The sequence below is a fragment of the Vicugna pacos genome, chromosome 25, assembly GCF_048564905.1.
Source record: "Vicugna pacos chromosome 25, VicPac4, whole genome shotgun sequence".
Lineage (NCBI taxonomy): Eukaryota > Metazoa > Chordata > Mammalia > Artiodactyla > Camelidae > Vicugna > Vicugna pacos.
The window spans coordinates 35988741-36005458 of NC_133011.1; the positions used below are offsets into that span (position 1 = coordinate 35988741).

The 16718-nt window shown below is 49.3% G+C and overlaps 1 protein-coding gene across 10 annotated transcripts in view; it reads right to left on the reverse strand.

The window, feature by feature from the left end:
* Positions 1–700: 700 nt before the first annotated feature.
* FAM135B (family with sequence similarity 135 member B) overlaps positions 701–16718 on the reverse strand; it is a 228955-nt gene continuing 212937 nt past the window's right edge. For 6 of the 10 annotated variants that reach the window (XM_072949761.1, XM_006211158.4, XM_072949759.1 and 3 more), the window contains 8 exons: positions 14207–16220; positions 12140–12306; positions 7813–7904; positions 6993–7090; positions 5812–5963; positions 3208–3318; positions 1548–1661; positions 701–1201 (listed from right to left, as the gene is read on the reverse strand). In XM_072949761.1, coding sequence (XP_072805862.1) covers positions 996–1201; positions 1548–1661; positions 3208–3318; positions 5812–5963; positions 6993–7090; positions 7813–7904; positions 12140–12306; positions 14207–16220 — 2954 coding nt within the window. In that variant the 3' untranslated portion in view covers positions 701–995. The other 4 variants (XM_072949764.1, XR_012064254.1, XM_072949765.1 and 1 more) reach the window with 4 other exon arrangements.

Below are 16718 nucleotides of genomic sequence, written 5' to 3' on the forward strand. Positions count from 1 at the left end.
GGTTTGAAACCCAGCACTCCTCCAACGAGATGTCTTTCCCCTTGCACGGAGAGGAGAGCTGGCCATGGTAATAATGGTCTTAGTTTTTTGCAAGTGCGTCAAATGCTAACATAGCATGTCTTTGGAAGTTTATCAGCAGGAGCTTCACACATGTGTGCATTAATCTCAGTGCCTCCTTCTGCTAGTTTTAGCTCAGTCAATCTTCTCTATTGCAGACAAAGATTCAAGCAATCACAAAAATAACCTGTGGACCAGGGCTATGCATAGAAAGAGTCTGGAGAAGAAGGTGGAGCAGCTAGTTTACCATGTTCCCCTCCAGTTACTGTTCTTTGTAACAAACTTGCATTTACCGGTAGCATTGCCTATATCTCCCCCAATACCTTAAATTACCCCGCCCACTGCTGTTATGAAATCAAGTTGGAGTTTCTAAAGCCTCGCTTTGTCCCTCGTTGAGAAAACATGAGGAGAAAATGAGAGAGTGGGCAACACACTGCCTTGAACCAGTGGCACATTTGAATCTATGAGGATTATATTTACACAAATATGTTCCACTTCTGCACAGAGGTTAACCTGAGTTCTGAAATGCTTGTGTGCATCAAACATGATAAAGCTATGGACTGGTAATAGACTGGACAAATCTAGTTAAATGGGAGTGACCTCCCTGTGAGCCAGTGGTGGCAAGGAAGGTGGGCTCACCAACTCCAAGTATTCTGTTTCTTTATTTTTCCCAAAATTTTCCTAGAAAGCTTCTTGAATGAGACTCCAGGTGGCTAGCCAGGTTCGGGCAAAGTCTGTTGTCTGTTACACTGTGGGTTCAGCTTTCCCCAGTCTCCCAAATGAAAGCACCTCGGCTGTCCGGTCCTATCCCCACCCTCCAGCCCTCAGTGCTTCCCTCTCTGAGCGCCACCCTGGAATGACGGAGGTCTGTAAAAGGATGTCTCAGCCAGAGCTCTCACGGGTCTTAAATGTTTCCAGCAGAGCCCCCCCCAAAGCCACTACTTGAAGTAATTGAGTCCCGCCACCAAGAAGAATTTCTCGAGGAAGAGTTCAGAGTCCAGCACAGCGATGTGAGCGGCTCGGCCAATCAGGGTGTTGGCAGTGTTGGGCAAGGCATGGAACACGTTGTGTCGGACTAAAGTGCAGCCCTTGGCTTCCACCAGCGGGCGGAGAAGGTTGTTGATCATTTCCGCATAAACGGGTCCTGCAAGGAGGGAAGACAGACAGGAGGTCGGGGCAGAATTCAGCAGCAGAATCTAGAGAAAAAAAACACCAGATGGGTTTTCTCCTATCCCTGGGCAGAACATCAGATGTGCCTCATAGGCATAGTCATTTTCACGGGTCCCTTTGGCTTTTTCAAATTGGGAAGTCACTAAAAAAGGAAAAAGACAAAGACGAAGATGAAGACAAACACAAAACGAAAATGAAGAAGAAAAAGAAGGAGGAGAAGAGAAGAAGGAAGATGAAAAGGGAAAGAAAAAGAAATGAAATGAAGTGAAGTGAAGTGAAATGAAATGAAAAGAAAAAAAAATAAAAGCAACACGGCTCACCTGTGTGTCTGTCTTTGAGGGCAGTTTTACACATTTCGATTCTGGCTGAGTGAAATGGCACGTAGCGGTCTTGGGGAGAAGCAACCAGCACGACGTTTTTAAAATACTGCAGACCTGCAACAAGCCAGGTGGGCACTTTTTATCCAGGTTGTTTCAACTTACAGTCTCAGCTTTGCACACTTTGTACAAACTTGCCCCCGAGAGAGGGAAAGGGGGAAGACACCAGGCAGGGCGGCTGAGCCGCTGCGGAGGACCTCCCGCTCTGGGAGGCTGAAAGATGATGGCTTTGTCCTCATCGGCCTTGGAAGCTAGGGAGACACACAGCTCGCTACTGTGAACACTGAGTAACACGTAAGTGGCAAGAAAGCCTTTCTGGGCAGGGAATGCCACGGGGTCCACAAGGAAGTCAATGTAGTGTGGGGCTTCTCCTTCTCAGCCCCACAGCGCCCTTCATTCCAGCCCCGATCGTGTCACCTGCTTCAGGAAAAGTCTCTGACCTCATCCCCTGCGTGTAGCCTTGCCTCCCTGCAATCAGTCTCTTGCACTGAGACAGAGCCTCCCAGCCTATTCCTTCTGCCTCCAGAGCCCACCAGGGATCTCCAGGCCTGGCAGCGCTCCACCCCGGTCCTCCACCTGGACTCAGTGACCCTGCGGGGCTGCCTCCACTGAATTGAGTCTTCTCATCCAGGATCACAACCCCAGACCCTGTGCTGGGGGCTAGCTGGCTGGCCTCAGTGACCCGCAGGTGCAGGGCAGGGGTATAAACACTAGCCCTTTGCCCTTACTCAGGATAACTGCAGGGCGGCCCCAGGTCCCGAGCTCCCAGTGGGTGGGGCCCACTGACATCTCCAAGGTGACCACGTTGTGGTCCAACTGCCCGCCCTGCCCAAGCCTGCCTCCCCGTGGAGGGATACCCTGCGGGCTCAGCATAGCACACAAAGACAGAAGTGAGTAAGAAGCCTGGCCACAGTTATCATCAGCCCAGGGCTATGCCGAGCTCACATTCAGGGAGGCAGAGGTACCATCAGAGTCAGTGTCTATAAACTGATGGAAGATGTGGACCACGAGACAAGACCCTGGGCCAGGAAAGCTTCCTCAGCAGGATGGGGCAGGACAATGGGTCAGCCCCTCTGCCCCTTCTGTGGACAGGGAGGTCATGCTGTGCGTGACCTGCTCGTCCCCAGGGCAGGAAGGGTCTTCAACAGCCGTGTGCACGTCCTCACCCCAGAATGTGGGAGGAGGTGTGACACCAGGCCTGCGGGAGGAAGCCCCATCTCCCCCAGCACTGTCAACAGAAATGCACAGTGTCTCCCTGCCCCTTGTTGTGGTGGCTCTGCACCTGGGTGAAGGAGCTGTGAGCTGCGCACAGACCTCAGGGCTTGTGCCATTGGGACATTGAAAGCCTGGCAGGACGTGGGGGCTACAGCTCGGCTGCAGAGAGGGCACGGCGCACCAGCTCCCCTGGCGACGCCGCTCACGGCCAGGGGCAGACGGCCCAGGGGCAGCCGCGCTCCCGAGGGGCCGCGGGCCTCTCCGCGCCTCCTGACTCCGCCCTTCCAGGAGCCAGTGAACTAGCGCTGACGCTAATCCGGGTCTGGGGGGTGGGATCTCCAGTTCACACGCATTGCTGCCTCTCGGGGCTGCGGAGGGGGCCGCGCACCTGTTTTTTGGCTTAGTTGGTAGAGGAAGCATTTGCGCAGATCTGTGTTATCCCTGAAGGTCAGCTGCAAAAGGGACCCGGATTTCTTCAATTTCTGCATGAGCCACAAGCCTAGAAAGACAGAAACAAAACAAAGCAAAAATCAAACACATCAAACAAAGGGCAAAAAAAGAAACAGGGAATCATTAACATTAAACTGTGGTTTTTAGTTAACTTAAAAATGAGAGCACACTGGGCAATTTAGCAAATACTTGTGGAGTCAGAGGGACGTCCAACTTCTCATGTCCTGGTGGCAGTGACAGAAAATCATATGGGACAGGCTTCGGGGGTCATGAAACTACCCAAATCGTTTGATTTTTCAATCCCTTTCCATAAATCTAGCTTAAGGGAACACTCCTAAATAAAATTGAAAAAAAAAAAGTAAGAATGTTCCTTAAAGATCTATTTAGGAAATGGAAGAGGGAAAAGCAACCATCCATTTCTGAGTCCACCCATTACAGTGGCTACACTGACATTAACACTGAGGAGTGTGAGCATATGTCACCACCTCCAAAAACTGAATTTGATAAAAATGCAAGGAAATAAACAAGGGTGTGTATATATCACGGTGCCCGCCACATAAACGTGTCTGCACATGAAGACAAGCACAGGGAACCACGCGAGATCACTCTGGACACGCTGCACTGCAAGCATTCTTGGTAATGACTCATTTTTCAACTCTTGGTAGTGTTGCAAGGTTATTTCATCATTGTGGGAAAAAGTCAAAGGTGGTTGAAATCATTTGTTTCTGCCTAAAGGAGCTTCCCTGGTTTGGGAGGACAGACAGCGTGACAGAGGGAAAAGAATCTCATTTGTTACGTATCAATGTGTCAAAGAGCTCGGGGTCACAAATGATGTCCTACAATAATGTAAAAGCAAACACATCGGCCCCACCTCATGTGAGGGCAGCAAGCAGCCCGGTCTGGCCTGGGTGCGGGGCAGGTACAGGGCAGCCGGGGCAGAGAGCCGGGAGCTGGGCAGGGCGCTGGAGCTTACTGGGGTGACCCCCGGATAACACGTAATGGATTTGGGCGACTGGGGACCACTGAAGTCTTTGTTAGGAATGACTTAATAAACTATTCACTATCGTACAAACCCCAATGACCCACATGGGCTGCCAACACCAGATCTCGTCACCTCCCAGTTACCACCCCATCAGTAGCATCCATACAGTCTAGAGGGTCAGTCTAACCCCCGTCACATCACACGAGGTCCTTCATCACCATCAGGTTCCTCCTGACAGTGTCACTGCCATCCTGTGCTCCTGTCACAGAGAGCCACCTGCAGTTTGCTGATGACACCATGCTCTCAGTTACTAAACACACTATTTCTTCCACACAGAAAACTCTTCTACCGTCCACTGTCTTGGAAATTCTACTCATCTTCCAAGATTCACTGAGCCTCACTTCTTCACCCTCCATGATGTCCCTCCCTTACAACACAGAGGAAACCACGAGAGCCTCAGGCTGCAGTAAGAAGTTTAGAAGCTGGCTAAAGACGACCTCCCATACATGTCAGTTAACTTCTTTTTTCCTTCTCCTGTTTAATCTTCAGTAATTCTGTAATATACACATTCACACAAGCACATACTATATATGTGTGTGTGTGTGTAAACATGTATGTTATGTGTGTGTATATAACACACATTTATAGACATGTATATACACATATACATATAAAATACATATGCTTATAAATATGCACACACATATATAATATGCATGTTTACACACAGGCATATATACACATACAAGCATATACCACACGTGTATCCACACTTACACATACACATATATATACACATTGGCCTCATTTGGCAAATAAGGAAACTAAGTAGTATGGAGATTAAACGTCTTGGCCAGAGGAGGCCCTGAACGTCTGGGTTAGAAGTTACCGGTAGGCCTGTCATGGAAGTGACTTGATTCAAAGCCCGTTTTGATAGACTGTTTGTTTCCCCAAAATCCGTACGCTGAAAACTAAACCCTCAGTGTGATGGTGTTTGAAGGTGGGGTCTCTGGGGGGTGATTAGGTGATGAGGGTGGAGCCGTCCAGAGCGAGGTTAGTTCCCTTATAAGAGAGACTCTTCCTCCACGTGCGGACACAGTGTGAAGACGGCTGTGTGTGAATCAGAATGTGAGGCCTCACCAGACTCCGTATCTGCCGATGCATTGATCTGGGGCTTTCCGGCCTCCAGAAGTGTTAGAAATAGATGTTTGTTGCTTATAAGGCCCCCACTCCAGTTTATGGTGATTTGTTGCAAACTGAGACACCCATGCTCTCTCTCCCACATCATTACACCTCTTCAGTTTTTTCCAGCCAAAACCCCAGGGCCATCACCTTTTTATTCACAGAAAGTTGAAGCAGAAGAGACCCGGGGAAACATCTCATCTAACCTCACCCAGCTCACGACCAGAAGAACGCCTTTCTAAGCCGGGTCTCCTGCCACCTCACGCTCTGCAGGGGCTCCAAAGTCCCAAGGAGATTCCATCAGGCAGAGAGAGCGCCTGTCTCGGCTGTCACCTCCCCTCTGCCCTGAAGGAACCGAGGGGGTGGGGAGAGTCTCACCTGTACTGACCAGGGTACTGTTGTTGTACAGGGTCCCCAGGTGAGGCCCGGACAGCGACAGGAAGGTGTGGAGTTTGTTGAGGTAATACCGGAACCGGGGCCGCGTGAGGACCGATCGGATGATGATGTTGCCAAGAGAATGGCCAATGAAGCTGTTGAGAGGCAGAAGCGGTCCACGTGAGTGCGACAGCAGGAGGCCAGCTGCCCGGAACGCGCTGCACTGGGAACACCAAGGGGTGACCGCCCTCCGCCTCCCACGGCACTTAGGGAAACCGCCAGTCCATCCCCACAGGGTTTCCGGATGCTGGCCACGTGAAGCCTGAGATGGAAGCTCCGGCCCACAGTGGCTGGAGGAGGAGTGTGGGCATCTTCCCGGTTTTGTGTTAGTAGAGCAGCCCCCACTCTGGTCTCCATGTCTCCCTCGGTGCACCGGGGGGTCCTCTCTGACATACGCATCTCAGCACTGACATCCCAGTCACTCACAGGGTAAAATCCAGCTCCTGAGCTTGGCTTATGAGGTTATTCCTGACCTGACCTCCGCCTGCATTCTCTGGCTTTACTCAGGACACAGCTCTGAGCTGCCCGCTCTCAGCCCACAACAGCTCTGCTCCGGCGGGACTGCTGACACAGGTCTATGGGTTCCACACATCACTACTTTCAGTCAATGTTAAGTAAATTTGTTAGAGAACACAACACACAAGCTGTTGACTATCACCTCAACCATGTCAACAGTGACCCCGAGTTGTCACAGTGGAAGGACCCACTTAGCACTGGCTGAAATCCTTTTATTGGGCAGGCAATACATCTCTCAGCGCTGGTCCCACTTAGTCAATGGGAAGACAAAGGCTCAGCGATGTAGGAAGCTTGTAAAAGGTTACACAGTGGAGCTGGGACACAAGCTTGTAAGTGTTGGCAGAACACATTTAAAACCTAGAGATGGCTGTTTAAGTCCAATTCTCTTTCTACTGAGCTACAAAATGTTATAGTCCTGCACACAAGCATGGGCGTGTCAAGCAGCCCTGACCTCATTTCTGCCCTGAAACTAAACCACTCCATCAAGAGTCACAAGTGAACTTGTCCCAGACTCGTACACAAAAGGCATCACGCTGAACTTGTACACAGAGAACACTCAAACATGGCACCCCTCCCCCCGGCATTAACTACCTGTGGTTTCCTTTTACCTAATTCGCGATATGGAGAGGTTGTACAGCTGAATGTGCTGAATGATTTCATCCAGTAACCGATCCGTCATGGTGTCAAAATCCGCAAATGTGTCCGTCTGGAAGGAGAGGGAGGAGACGGGCGCTGGGCGGGGCCGGGCGCGGGGCGGGGCCGGGGCGCTGGGCGGGGCCGGGCGCGGGGCGGGGCCGGGGCGCTGGGCGGGGCCGGACGCTGGGCGGGGCCGGGCTCTGGGCACAGGCCCGGCTTCCCCATTAACCGTCAGGGCGCCTCACGGAGGGCGCCCAGGCCCGATGGGAGGGTTACCGGTGAGGAGGCGGCATCAGAGCGGGGCTCTAGTGAGGAGCCTTGGGGACCCTGGAGAACTTTCAGTCGGGAGGGTGGGAAGTAAAGCGACAGGAGGAAGAGACGGAGAAGAGGAGCGGGCGTGCCGCGCCGGCTGCCACGCCACGGGCCGGGGCTCACGCGGGCGCACGGGTACCGCTGCCCCGCTTCACAGCGGAGGGGACAGGCCCGAGAGGCGAGCCCAGGCCCCTTCCCCAGCGCAGACCTCAGACCGCACTGCCCCGCCGCGTCCCGAAGGCGGGCGTCGGCTTTGAGAAGGAGCCAGAAGACACCTGACTACACGTTCACACTTCTTCCTGTTTCCTCCTCCCAGAAGGAAGGGAGTCCCTTGTCCCCAGACCTTCCACGTGTCTGGTCAGTGTTCTCTGACAAGGTCCCCTCCCACCTGTGTGGCCACAGACTCTCATGGCGACTTCAGGAGCCCGTCTAAGACCTGAATCAGGGGTTGTCTCAGTTCTGAAGTTCCTGTTGTCATACCTGATTCTTTTCAGACATGAGGAAGTCCAGTTTTCCTCCCGGGAGCCCCAGTTCTATGAAAGTCTTTACCAGCCGGAGGTCTGCACTGTTCCCTAAAAACGACAGGCAACCCCACCAGGGACCCACAATTAATCACATAAAAGCTGACGCACAAGGATTTACTTCTCACTCTTCTCCCATCCCCCCACTTCCCATTTTTTTATTAAGCTGGTAATAAGAACTGGTCCTGTGCTGCCCCCTCCCCCTGCCCACACGGGTCAGGCCCCTCCTGGCGGTCCCCCCTCCATGGAAGTATTCCTCCATCTATAAACATGTGGCTTGTGAACATTCTGACACAGCAACGGCTGCAGACACGCCACCCCCCTTTTCTTCCAAGTCAGTTCTGTTCACTCAGGATAAACAGAGCGGTGGCCCTTGCGGCTGACAAGGCCCAGTGTGCCATCGACAAGTCCCCTCTCAAATCTGCTCCTCAGTACAAAGACTGTCTAGTTCTGCCACTTACATGTAGCCAGCAAGTCCCTCACACAGGCCAGCAGGGACATAGTTAGCCACAGCAGAGCAAGGGTCACCCTTGTGAACCCGAGTCAGGTAAGTGCAAACTTCATGGGTACCATCTTCCAGTGACCAGCAGGGGCTGAGGGGCAGGAGCTTAAGAACTTGAGGCTGCTGCTAAGTGCAGAGGATGGAGAACGCATCCCCGAAGTAAAAATCAGGTGGGAAGTGATTCTGATACAACAGAACAAACTCCGTATTCAAGTTTCGTTAAGCAGTAAACGTCATGCAGGCCACGGGGTTCGGCTGTAGCTTTTGCTTTTTAATTGAAGTAGAGTCGGTTTAAAATGTTGTGTTAATTGCTGGCGCACGGCAGAGAGGTTCAGTGATACATTATACATGTATGTCCCTTTTCATATTCTTTTTCATTATAGGCTGTTACAAGGTATTGAATATAGTTCCCTGTGCTGCACAGCAGGACCTTGCTGTATTCTCTGTTCTATATATAGGAGTCAGTATCTGCAAACCAGCACTCCCAGTTTACCCCTCCACCCACCCTCTTCCACCCCGGGGCCAGAATTCAGTTGTAGCTTCATGAATTTTTTAATCTGTTCCTCAAAGGGATCCCTGCAGAGTTGAAAGTCAGAAGTTGCTTATGTGGCCAAATAGGTGACCCACTTTACGTCACTGTAGCTTCCGCGCAGCTTGTAAACTATAAATGATACCATTTACAATCAATTTTATGTTGTTCTTTAGGAAACTACCACGCGATTCAAAGAATGGTGAAAATGCCACACAGGATATGGGAGACTTAAAGATACTTGATAGAATCTCTCTCATCTTTAAGGATGACCCAGTATAAATAAACACCCACCCCGCGACGGTGGCCCATCTGAGCACAAGGCCACGGATGCAGGGCAGAGCTATCGGACACTTAGGTGCTTCTAGGAAGTGTTTCGGTGTTGTAGTAAGTTAAGTTTATTCATTCCTTCCATTCCAGACAATGAAAGTAGGCTCTTTGGTCCTTTTGTTCTTGTTTAAAGCTACCAAACAACATTCTAAGATCTGGCCTTACTATATATATGTAGATAGATAGATATCTCAAGTGTCTATATTAGTGTAAGGAGTCTAAAAAGGAGATGACAATGGGCCCCTCTTCTTCAGCTACTGAGCAAGAAAGAACTTTCTGCAACTTAAAACTTTTTCAGAAAATATGATTTGACAATGTGTTCAATTGAGGACGTTTACAAGAATGTACCTCTTGGGCTTTTTGCACATGAAGAGTTGTGGAAATATTCATGACCATTACCAACGTCTTCAGTCCTCTGTTCATGTAAATACACCCTTGGAAGTGGAATTCGAACAAATGGATCCTGTGAAACTCTGCAGTTTCGGCACATGCACCTTGAACTAGAGGCGTCACCTTCAAGAGAAATGGGTGCTTGATTGCTGGCTGCCTTTTGGATGGCTTTATGCCCGAGGGATAATGCTAGGGCTGACAGCTCACTTTTCTGACACAGACACTGATGAAGCTGCTCTTTCTCTACAACATTCCTCTTCTCCCACCTGCGTGATGGGAAAAAGATAAAAGTCTGTGGCCTGACCAGATTTCTTATTTTAACAAAGAGATTGAGAGGCACATCTCATTTTAATTTAATATCAGGTAAGAGGTGGACACTCGTCATGCAAGGCATGAAGCTAAGTTGTCCACAGATCCTGTGTTTAAAAACTCACAGGGTGAGTGAGAAAGTTGTTCTTTGTCTTTCTTGAAATCCTTCTGATTGCAAATCCCAGTTAAAAACAAGCCTGTCTTCAACACCTTAATACTTTTTAAAGAGAAAGTGAATCTCAAGCTCAAAGTCTCCTGGCAGTGGGACAAGTCAGACTTCAGCACAGTTATTTCCTTTATAAGTATTTTCAGTGTGACTTTGTGTGTTGCATGTGATTCTAGTATTTAATTTGTGGTAGTGATTTGAAGTTTTATTTTATTTTATTTTATTTTTGATGGGGGTACTGGAGACTGAACCCAGGACCTCACACATGCTAAGTATGTGCTCTACCACAGAGCTATACCCAACCCCTTGAAGTTTATTTTTTTAATAAATATATTCAAAAAATATGCCTGTTTGAACACAAATTTTGAAATTAATAGTATGAGGTACATAGATAGAGTAAATATGGGGAAGGGAATGTGTGAATGGCTGAGACTTGGGGGGCATAAGAGTCAAAGCAGAGAGAGGACAGCTCACCAGAAAGACAGACAGACACCGTGGTGTGAAATGGCCTCTGTCCCTGGAGATGGGAGTGAATTAGTGCAACTGAATGAGGAAAAGAACAGGAGATGAGAATAGGGGGCGGGTCCAGGGGTCAGACATAAAGAACATCTTATGCCAGGAGTTTTCTAAGCTTTCTAAGATAGGAGTTTATTTTATTTTGTTTTCTGAGAGCTACAGAGAAAGGTTTTCGGTAATGGAACAGCATGACCAAATCTAGTAAGATTTTAAGAAGATGACTTGGGGGTGTGGGTGAAGGTCTGGGTAGGGAAAAGATGAGCTTGTTTGCAAAGTCCAAAATGAAACGTGGGCTCTGGAGTCTGAGAGCTGGGCTGTAATCCTGGCTCAATCGCATCAGCCGTGGGACCCTGTATGCGGGACGCAGCTGCCCTCCTACTCAGTTCCCCACTTGTGAATGGGGTAGCAATAGCAGCTCCTCTGCGGGGCTGTTGTCAGGATCAACAGCACTGATGTGTGCCCGGCATCTAGAATGGCTCCTGGTCCTGGAGGAGTGACATATACTTTCCGGTCTCCATTATCATCACCATCTAGAGTGACCCACCACGGGATTCCTTATCACTCCACCAAACAGACCTGCTGACTTAGCATCCTGCTCTGCGATGCACGTAGCCAGAAGCTGATGCAGACAATTACATGCATTAGCCCCAAGAGAGAGAAAAATTCAGGATACCGAGAAGAGTGTATCATGCAAGTAAACGCATCCCCGTTCCCTAGTTGATTATCATAAGAAGAATGTGACCACAGTGTGGATCAAATATTAATCAGTCAATCTAAGAAAGAGATGGGGCATGTTCTCTGAGCCCAATTTGAGGATTATAACGCAAGAAGAGCATCCCAGAAAGCCTCGAGAACTGTTCCTCCCGTTAGAAGTCAAGGCATGTAAGTTTTTCGAGACAGAGAGAGCTGTACATTAAACGATGTATAATTGACAGTGCACAGATCTGAGCATCTTCGTGGTGCGTCATGTGACCTCTCCCAAGGTCAGGAAGGAGTGTTATCTTCAGGGAGTTGTCTTGCTGATGCTAGAAGAATACTGCCCTATATGACTGGGCATTTCTGCCAATGGAGAAGGTTTGGCCGATGCGTAATGCAGGTACCCAGGTGAGGGGAGACAGCAGGCCAAAGGGCGGAGGAGTTTTTTTGTTTAAATGTTTCTTGTCTTGCCATAAAACACGACTTTTCTTTCACAACAGGTTTTGCTCCTCATCACCAGTGACGCCCTAGAGAAGTCCTTCCACTTCTCTGACCCTCAGTTACCTCCCGTAGTCCATGTAAAGTAGACGTGGTTGATTTATCCCATTCATTCCTTGATGGTATTCATTCATTCATTCATTCATTTCTGCACTTCATTAACTCAACATACTTTAGCACCAGAGCAATCCTCCCTTTGGGAGCAAGGCCGCGCCGCTGTCCCAGACCCTGCACACTGCTACTGTTCCACACCTGCTAACTGAACATCTGCACCTGATCTAAATTAATTCATAAATACTCTCATTTTTTATAGCACAAAATGTTGAGGAGGAAACCTTTTCAGAACTCACCATCCAGGCCATGGACACAGACTACCAGGTGAATCCCATCTTCCAAGTTTTCTTCCTCTTCCTCTGGTGGGAAATACGGCATATCAGAAGCTAGTACAGATAAGTCACTGTACAGAAATCCATCAATCTTCAGCTCTTTTTTAAATTTTTCTTTGGCCTGATAAAAACTGGAGAATACACTAATTAATCACAAGCCAAGCTGTGGATTCCATGTTGAACAGGTGATGAGTCGAGCTGGGATGTGGGAGAGATGAACACCTACAGGGAGGCATCGGCCACGTGGCAAAGGCTGAGTGTGAGATGTCAGGGGAGCCGCTAGTGAAGGAACTTTGTTCTGAACAAGGAGGCAGGAACACACCCCAGGAAAACCAAGGGCTGTAAGTACGTGAGTTCTGTGGTTTTCCATGTGGTTCCTGCAGGGAACAGAACTTCTAAGGTTCCGTCCAGCTTCAAGGATCCACACAATCTTTAAGACATCTCCTGGGAGTGAAATTTTACTAACCTGGCCTCCACCTACTTCTCCAGCATCATCTCCCAGCCTCCAAAAAGAACACATTTCTCATAATTCTCTGCCTGAATCGCATCTCTTGTCTTGACTTCCATGCCTTTGCGCATTTGGGTCTACCTGTCTGAAACCCCGCCTGGTCACCATGTCCTGCACCTGGCTATCTGACACGTGGTGGTTAAGCGCTCAGACTCAGGAGTGAGACTTCCGAGGTCAGAATCTCAGTTTTGACACTTGCTAGCTGTGGGCCGACTGCTTAACCTCTCTGCATTGAGTTTCCTCATTTGTAAAAGGGGAATAACACCCTTCTCCGACTCAAAAAGTCATCTTGTTTTGTGCATTAAGTGACATAAGCTATGCAAAATGCTTAGAGTGACACTTAAAACCAGATTAAGTACTGAAAAAAATGTCTATTACCAGCAACACCATCGTCACCATCATCATCATCAACATGATGTTTCATACTTTGTCCTCAGCTTAGGTGTCCTCTCTGAACAGCTTCTCCGGGTCACCACCTCTATTCACACTCACTGTCCCCAGCCAAATCAGGTCCCTCTCTTTCTGGCTCAGCTGTGCACACAGGAACCACCCCATTTACTCAGCTGCCCTCATTCGTGTCTGTCTCTGTCTCCTCGCAAGACTGAGAACACAGAAACAACCAGGACATTGGACAGCGCCTGCTGCGCACTGGCTCAGTGGATGGCATGGGCATACGACAGGTATTTAATACTCTTTATAAAACACGGGCCCCCAAGTTGACCTGCCTGTGCGATACCTCTTGGGGATATCATTCATGTGTAACTGTTCAGCATTCTTCAAACAAGTAGATGAGATGAGATATTTTGATAAAATCATTCTATACTGGAATTAATCAGATCGATAGTTTAAAGGTGAGGGAGTAATGTGAATGCCAACCCAACACAAGGATAAGTGGATGGATTCCCATTTTAAAAGAAATGATAAACTTAAGAACCACCCAAAAGGAGAATAGGAAGAAAATCTGATGAAGTAGTCCTATTTCCAGAGGCTCTTAGAGAACTGCCCCCTCAAAATCTGCAAAGATGGAGCTACAACAACATGTATATGATAGTTGTTGATCATAACAAAAACTGAAAAAGAAAATCTTAAATGTCTATCTCTAAAGGATTAATAAGTCATGGTACATTTACACAATGGAATAGTATTTAAACATTAAAATGATAATGCAGGGATAGATTGATAAACACAGAAAGATGTTTCTAATATATTAAGTTGGGGAAAAACTTAAAGAGTTTTAAAGAATTATCCTAATTTTGCATAATAATAATATATACATTTAGGTGCACACAGGAAAACGTATGGAAGACTTACCCAGTGGCTGTATTTGAGAGATGGGTTTATTGATCATTTTTACTTCCATATGCTATTCTGCATTTCTGACTTGGGTTATACGAACATATTATTTTATATAAATCAGAAAATAACTGCTATCTCAATGTTGAAGCAGGATGCATGAAATTGAGAAATACGTAGGAAAAAAAATCTCAAAGACTGCTGGGTGAGTTAGCCGTCAGCAAGCTTACCTGAACATCCTCTCACTGACTTCTTCCTCCAGCTTGCCAGAATGAGTAGGAACAACTCCAAAGGAGCCCAAAGGTTGATGAGTGATGGGAAACAGGGTCTGTTTGGATGAGAATCCAGCCCTGGCAGGGGTCTCCTTGGGCACAGATGAGAAAGGGAGGCACGTGGCAGTGCAAGACACAGATAAGTTGACAACCTCGACAGCTTTCAGGCTGTCCAGAGAGAAGGTCTCTGCAGGGCTCAGGTGGGACACCATGATGGAGGTGCCTGCCCTTGGCTCTTGGGTTCCCAAAACTTGGGAGTGCGTGGAGTGAGTCACAGTGGAGCACACGGTGCCTTCTTCAGGTCCATCCTCCAGGAAGGTGTCAGCCCCTCTGCTCAGCGCTGGGCCATCAATGACGCAAGGTGAGCTGCTCTGCTCACCTGTTGAATCCAGGTCCACGGTGTTGGCAGCCGATGGACAGCTCACTTCAGGCACCTTATGGTGAGTGAGATTCTCAGCATCCAAGATGCTTCTGTTAGAAAGAGCTCTTCCTCCCACATTAGTGTCTTCAGGCATGCCCTTTGGGGTCTCCGTGGGTGCTCTAGGAAAAGGTCTGTTTCTAGGGTTTTCAAGTGCTATGATGCGTGGTATTTTTAAACTAAGACCTTTGGTTTCAACACCTGGAGGGTTATCAGTCCTGCCATCAAGACAACAGGGTCCTTGAGGATCAAACCGACTCTCTTTACCTTTGGGGATATCTATGTAACCAGGGCCCTGCTGGCTGTCAGCATCTGTAACTACCTCCACAAGGGAGTGGTCAACCCCAGCGTCCTGAATTCTGGAGCCACCACTGAGTTGAAGGCAGTGTCCTGGGGCATCCATGCCCTCAGTGTGCGCAGCTGAAGGTTCAGCAAGACCTCCGCTTTGCTGCACCGAGTCCGCATCGTCATTGGTCCCCTCTGGGCTACTGATCTGGGGCGCAGACACCGACTTGGTCAGTTTGGTGAGCGCCAGTTCCCGCTCCTCCTCCTCAAAAGGCAGAGAGCTGATGGAAGTGAGAGAAGCCTGGATCCCGCTTGGCAAACTCGTGTTGCTCTCGGTGTGTCCACCCTCCAGGGAGTTCCTGTGGAGGGCATGTCTTCGAACTAGCTGGTGCAAGACGTCCCGGTCACTGGGTAACTCCAGGGCTCTGCTTCGCGCCTCGGACCAGGCGACGGAGCTCGGCTCACTCTCAATGCCTGAATCAGAGATGAGGGAAGAGGATCTCTTGATGACCCCAGATAGCACTGACACTTCCTCCTCCGTGCGAGGGTCCTTCGGGGAAGCCCTGAAGTCCAAGGGATCCCTCAAAGAAGCGCTCAGTGGGTCACAGGGCTCCGAGGGGATGAGCCTCAGACTTAGCAGCGCCACCCCGCCCCCTTGGTCTGCTCCCTTCCCCAGAGCACTTAACTCATGGAGTGTGGTCTTCTCCAAAGAGATGGCATTTTGAGGACTTCCGCCGGCTACCCCTTTGCTTAACTCAGTTCTGCCCAGTTCACAGTTTTCCTGAGAGGCCCCACTCTCGTGCTGAGCACTGAGGACCACCATGGGCTCGGCTCCGCGGGGCTCCTTATTGCTGGACGTCACGTCGATGTAGGTCAGTGCTGGGGCCTGGCCATCCTCTGGGCTGGGACTCCTCCTGGGCAGGTCCTCGTCTGCCAGGGGGCGCGCCCCAACGTCAGGCCTTCGGCCACTCCAACTTTCGTCTTCGGGCAGATCTGCCTTGCTGTGGAATTCACCGACTGTCAGGTACACCTGAGACTCAGAGCGCGTACCCAGGCATTTCGGGGTGGCGGCATTCTCATCTGGCTCTGGACACCGAATAACCTCTTCGTCAGAGTCCATCTGGGGTGGTTTCATGGTGGGCAAGACAAGGTCTTCCGTCAGAGGGGATGTTCGGTTTACCACATGGCTCTCCTCTCTGTCTTTTACATTCATTATTGCAGGACTTGTTGCCGGAGCATCAAAATTAGGGTAAACACTCAAATTATGCCCTACAAAAAGGAAAAAAAAGAAAGAAAAATGTGTTATAGTTTAAGAATCTATGTTCACAAATTATCCAAATACCTGATTCTACAATAAATAATTTGTCTGGACTTCTGGTTCCTGGGAGATAACCTCTAAGTTCCTGGAATTTCTCAAGTGATTGGACTGTCTGCTCTTCATGGTGGGCCCTGAGCACTAATGCTGACCCGGTGGCTCACAGTGAGCCCTTTGACAGCCTATGCGAAGGAGGTGACTCAGGACAGGGACTGGCCACGCCAGGAAGACCAACCACGTGTTAAGTTGACGGGGACTTTGAGTCAGGTGACATCGGTACATCTCGGAAGGAGAAGTGGGCTGGGGACTGAGGTCCACCGTGTGGCCCACAGACTGATCAATCATGCCTGCATTATGGAACCCTTGAGTAAGCTGCCCAGAGGAAGGGAAGTTTGCTCAGTCTCTCAAGATGCAAAGCACACGTCCAGGTAAAAAAGATTCATTCTTCACAA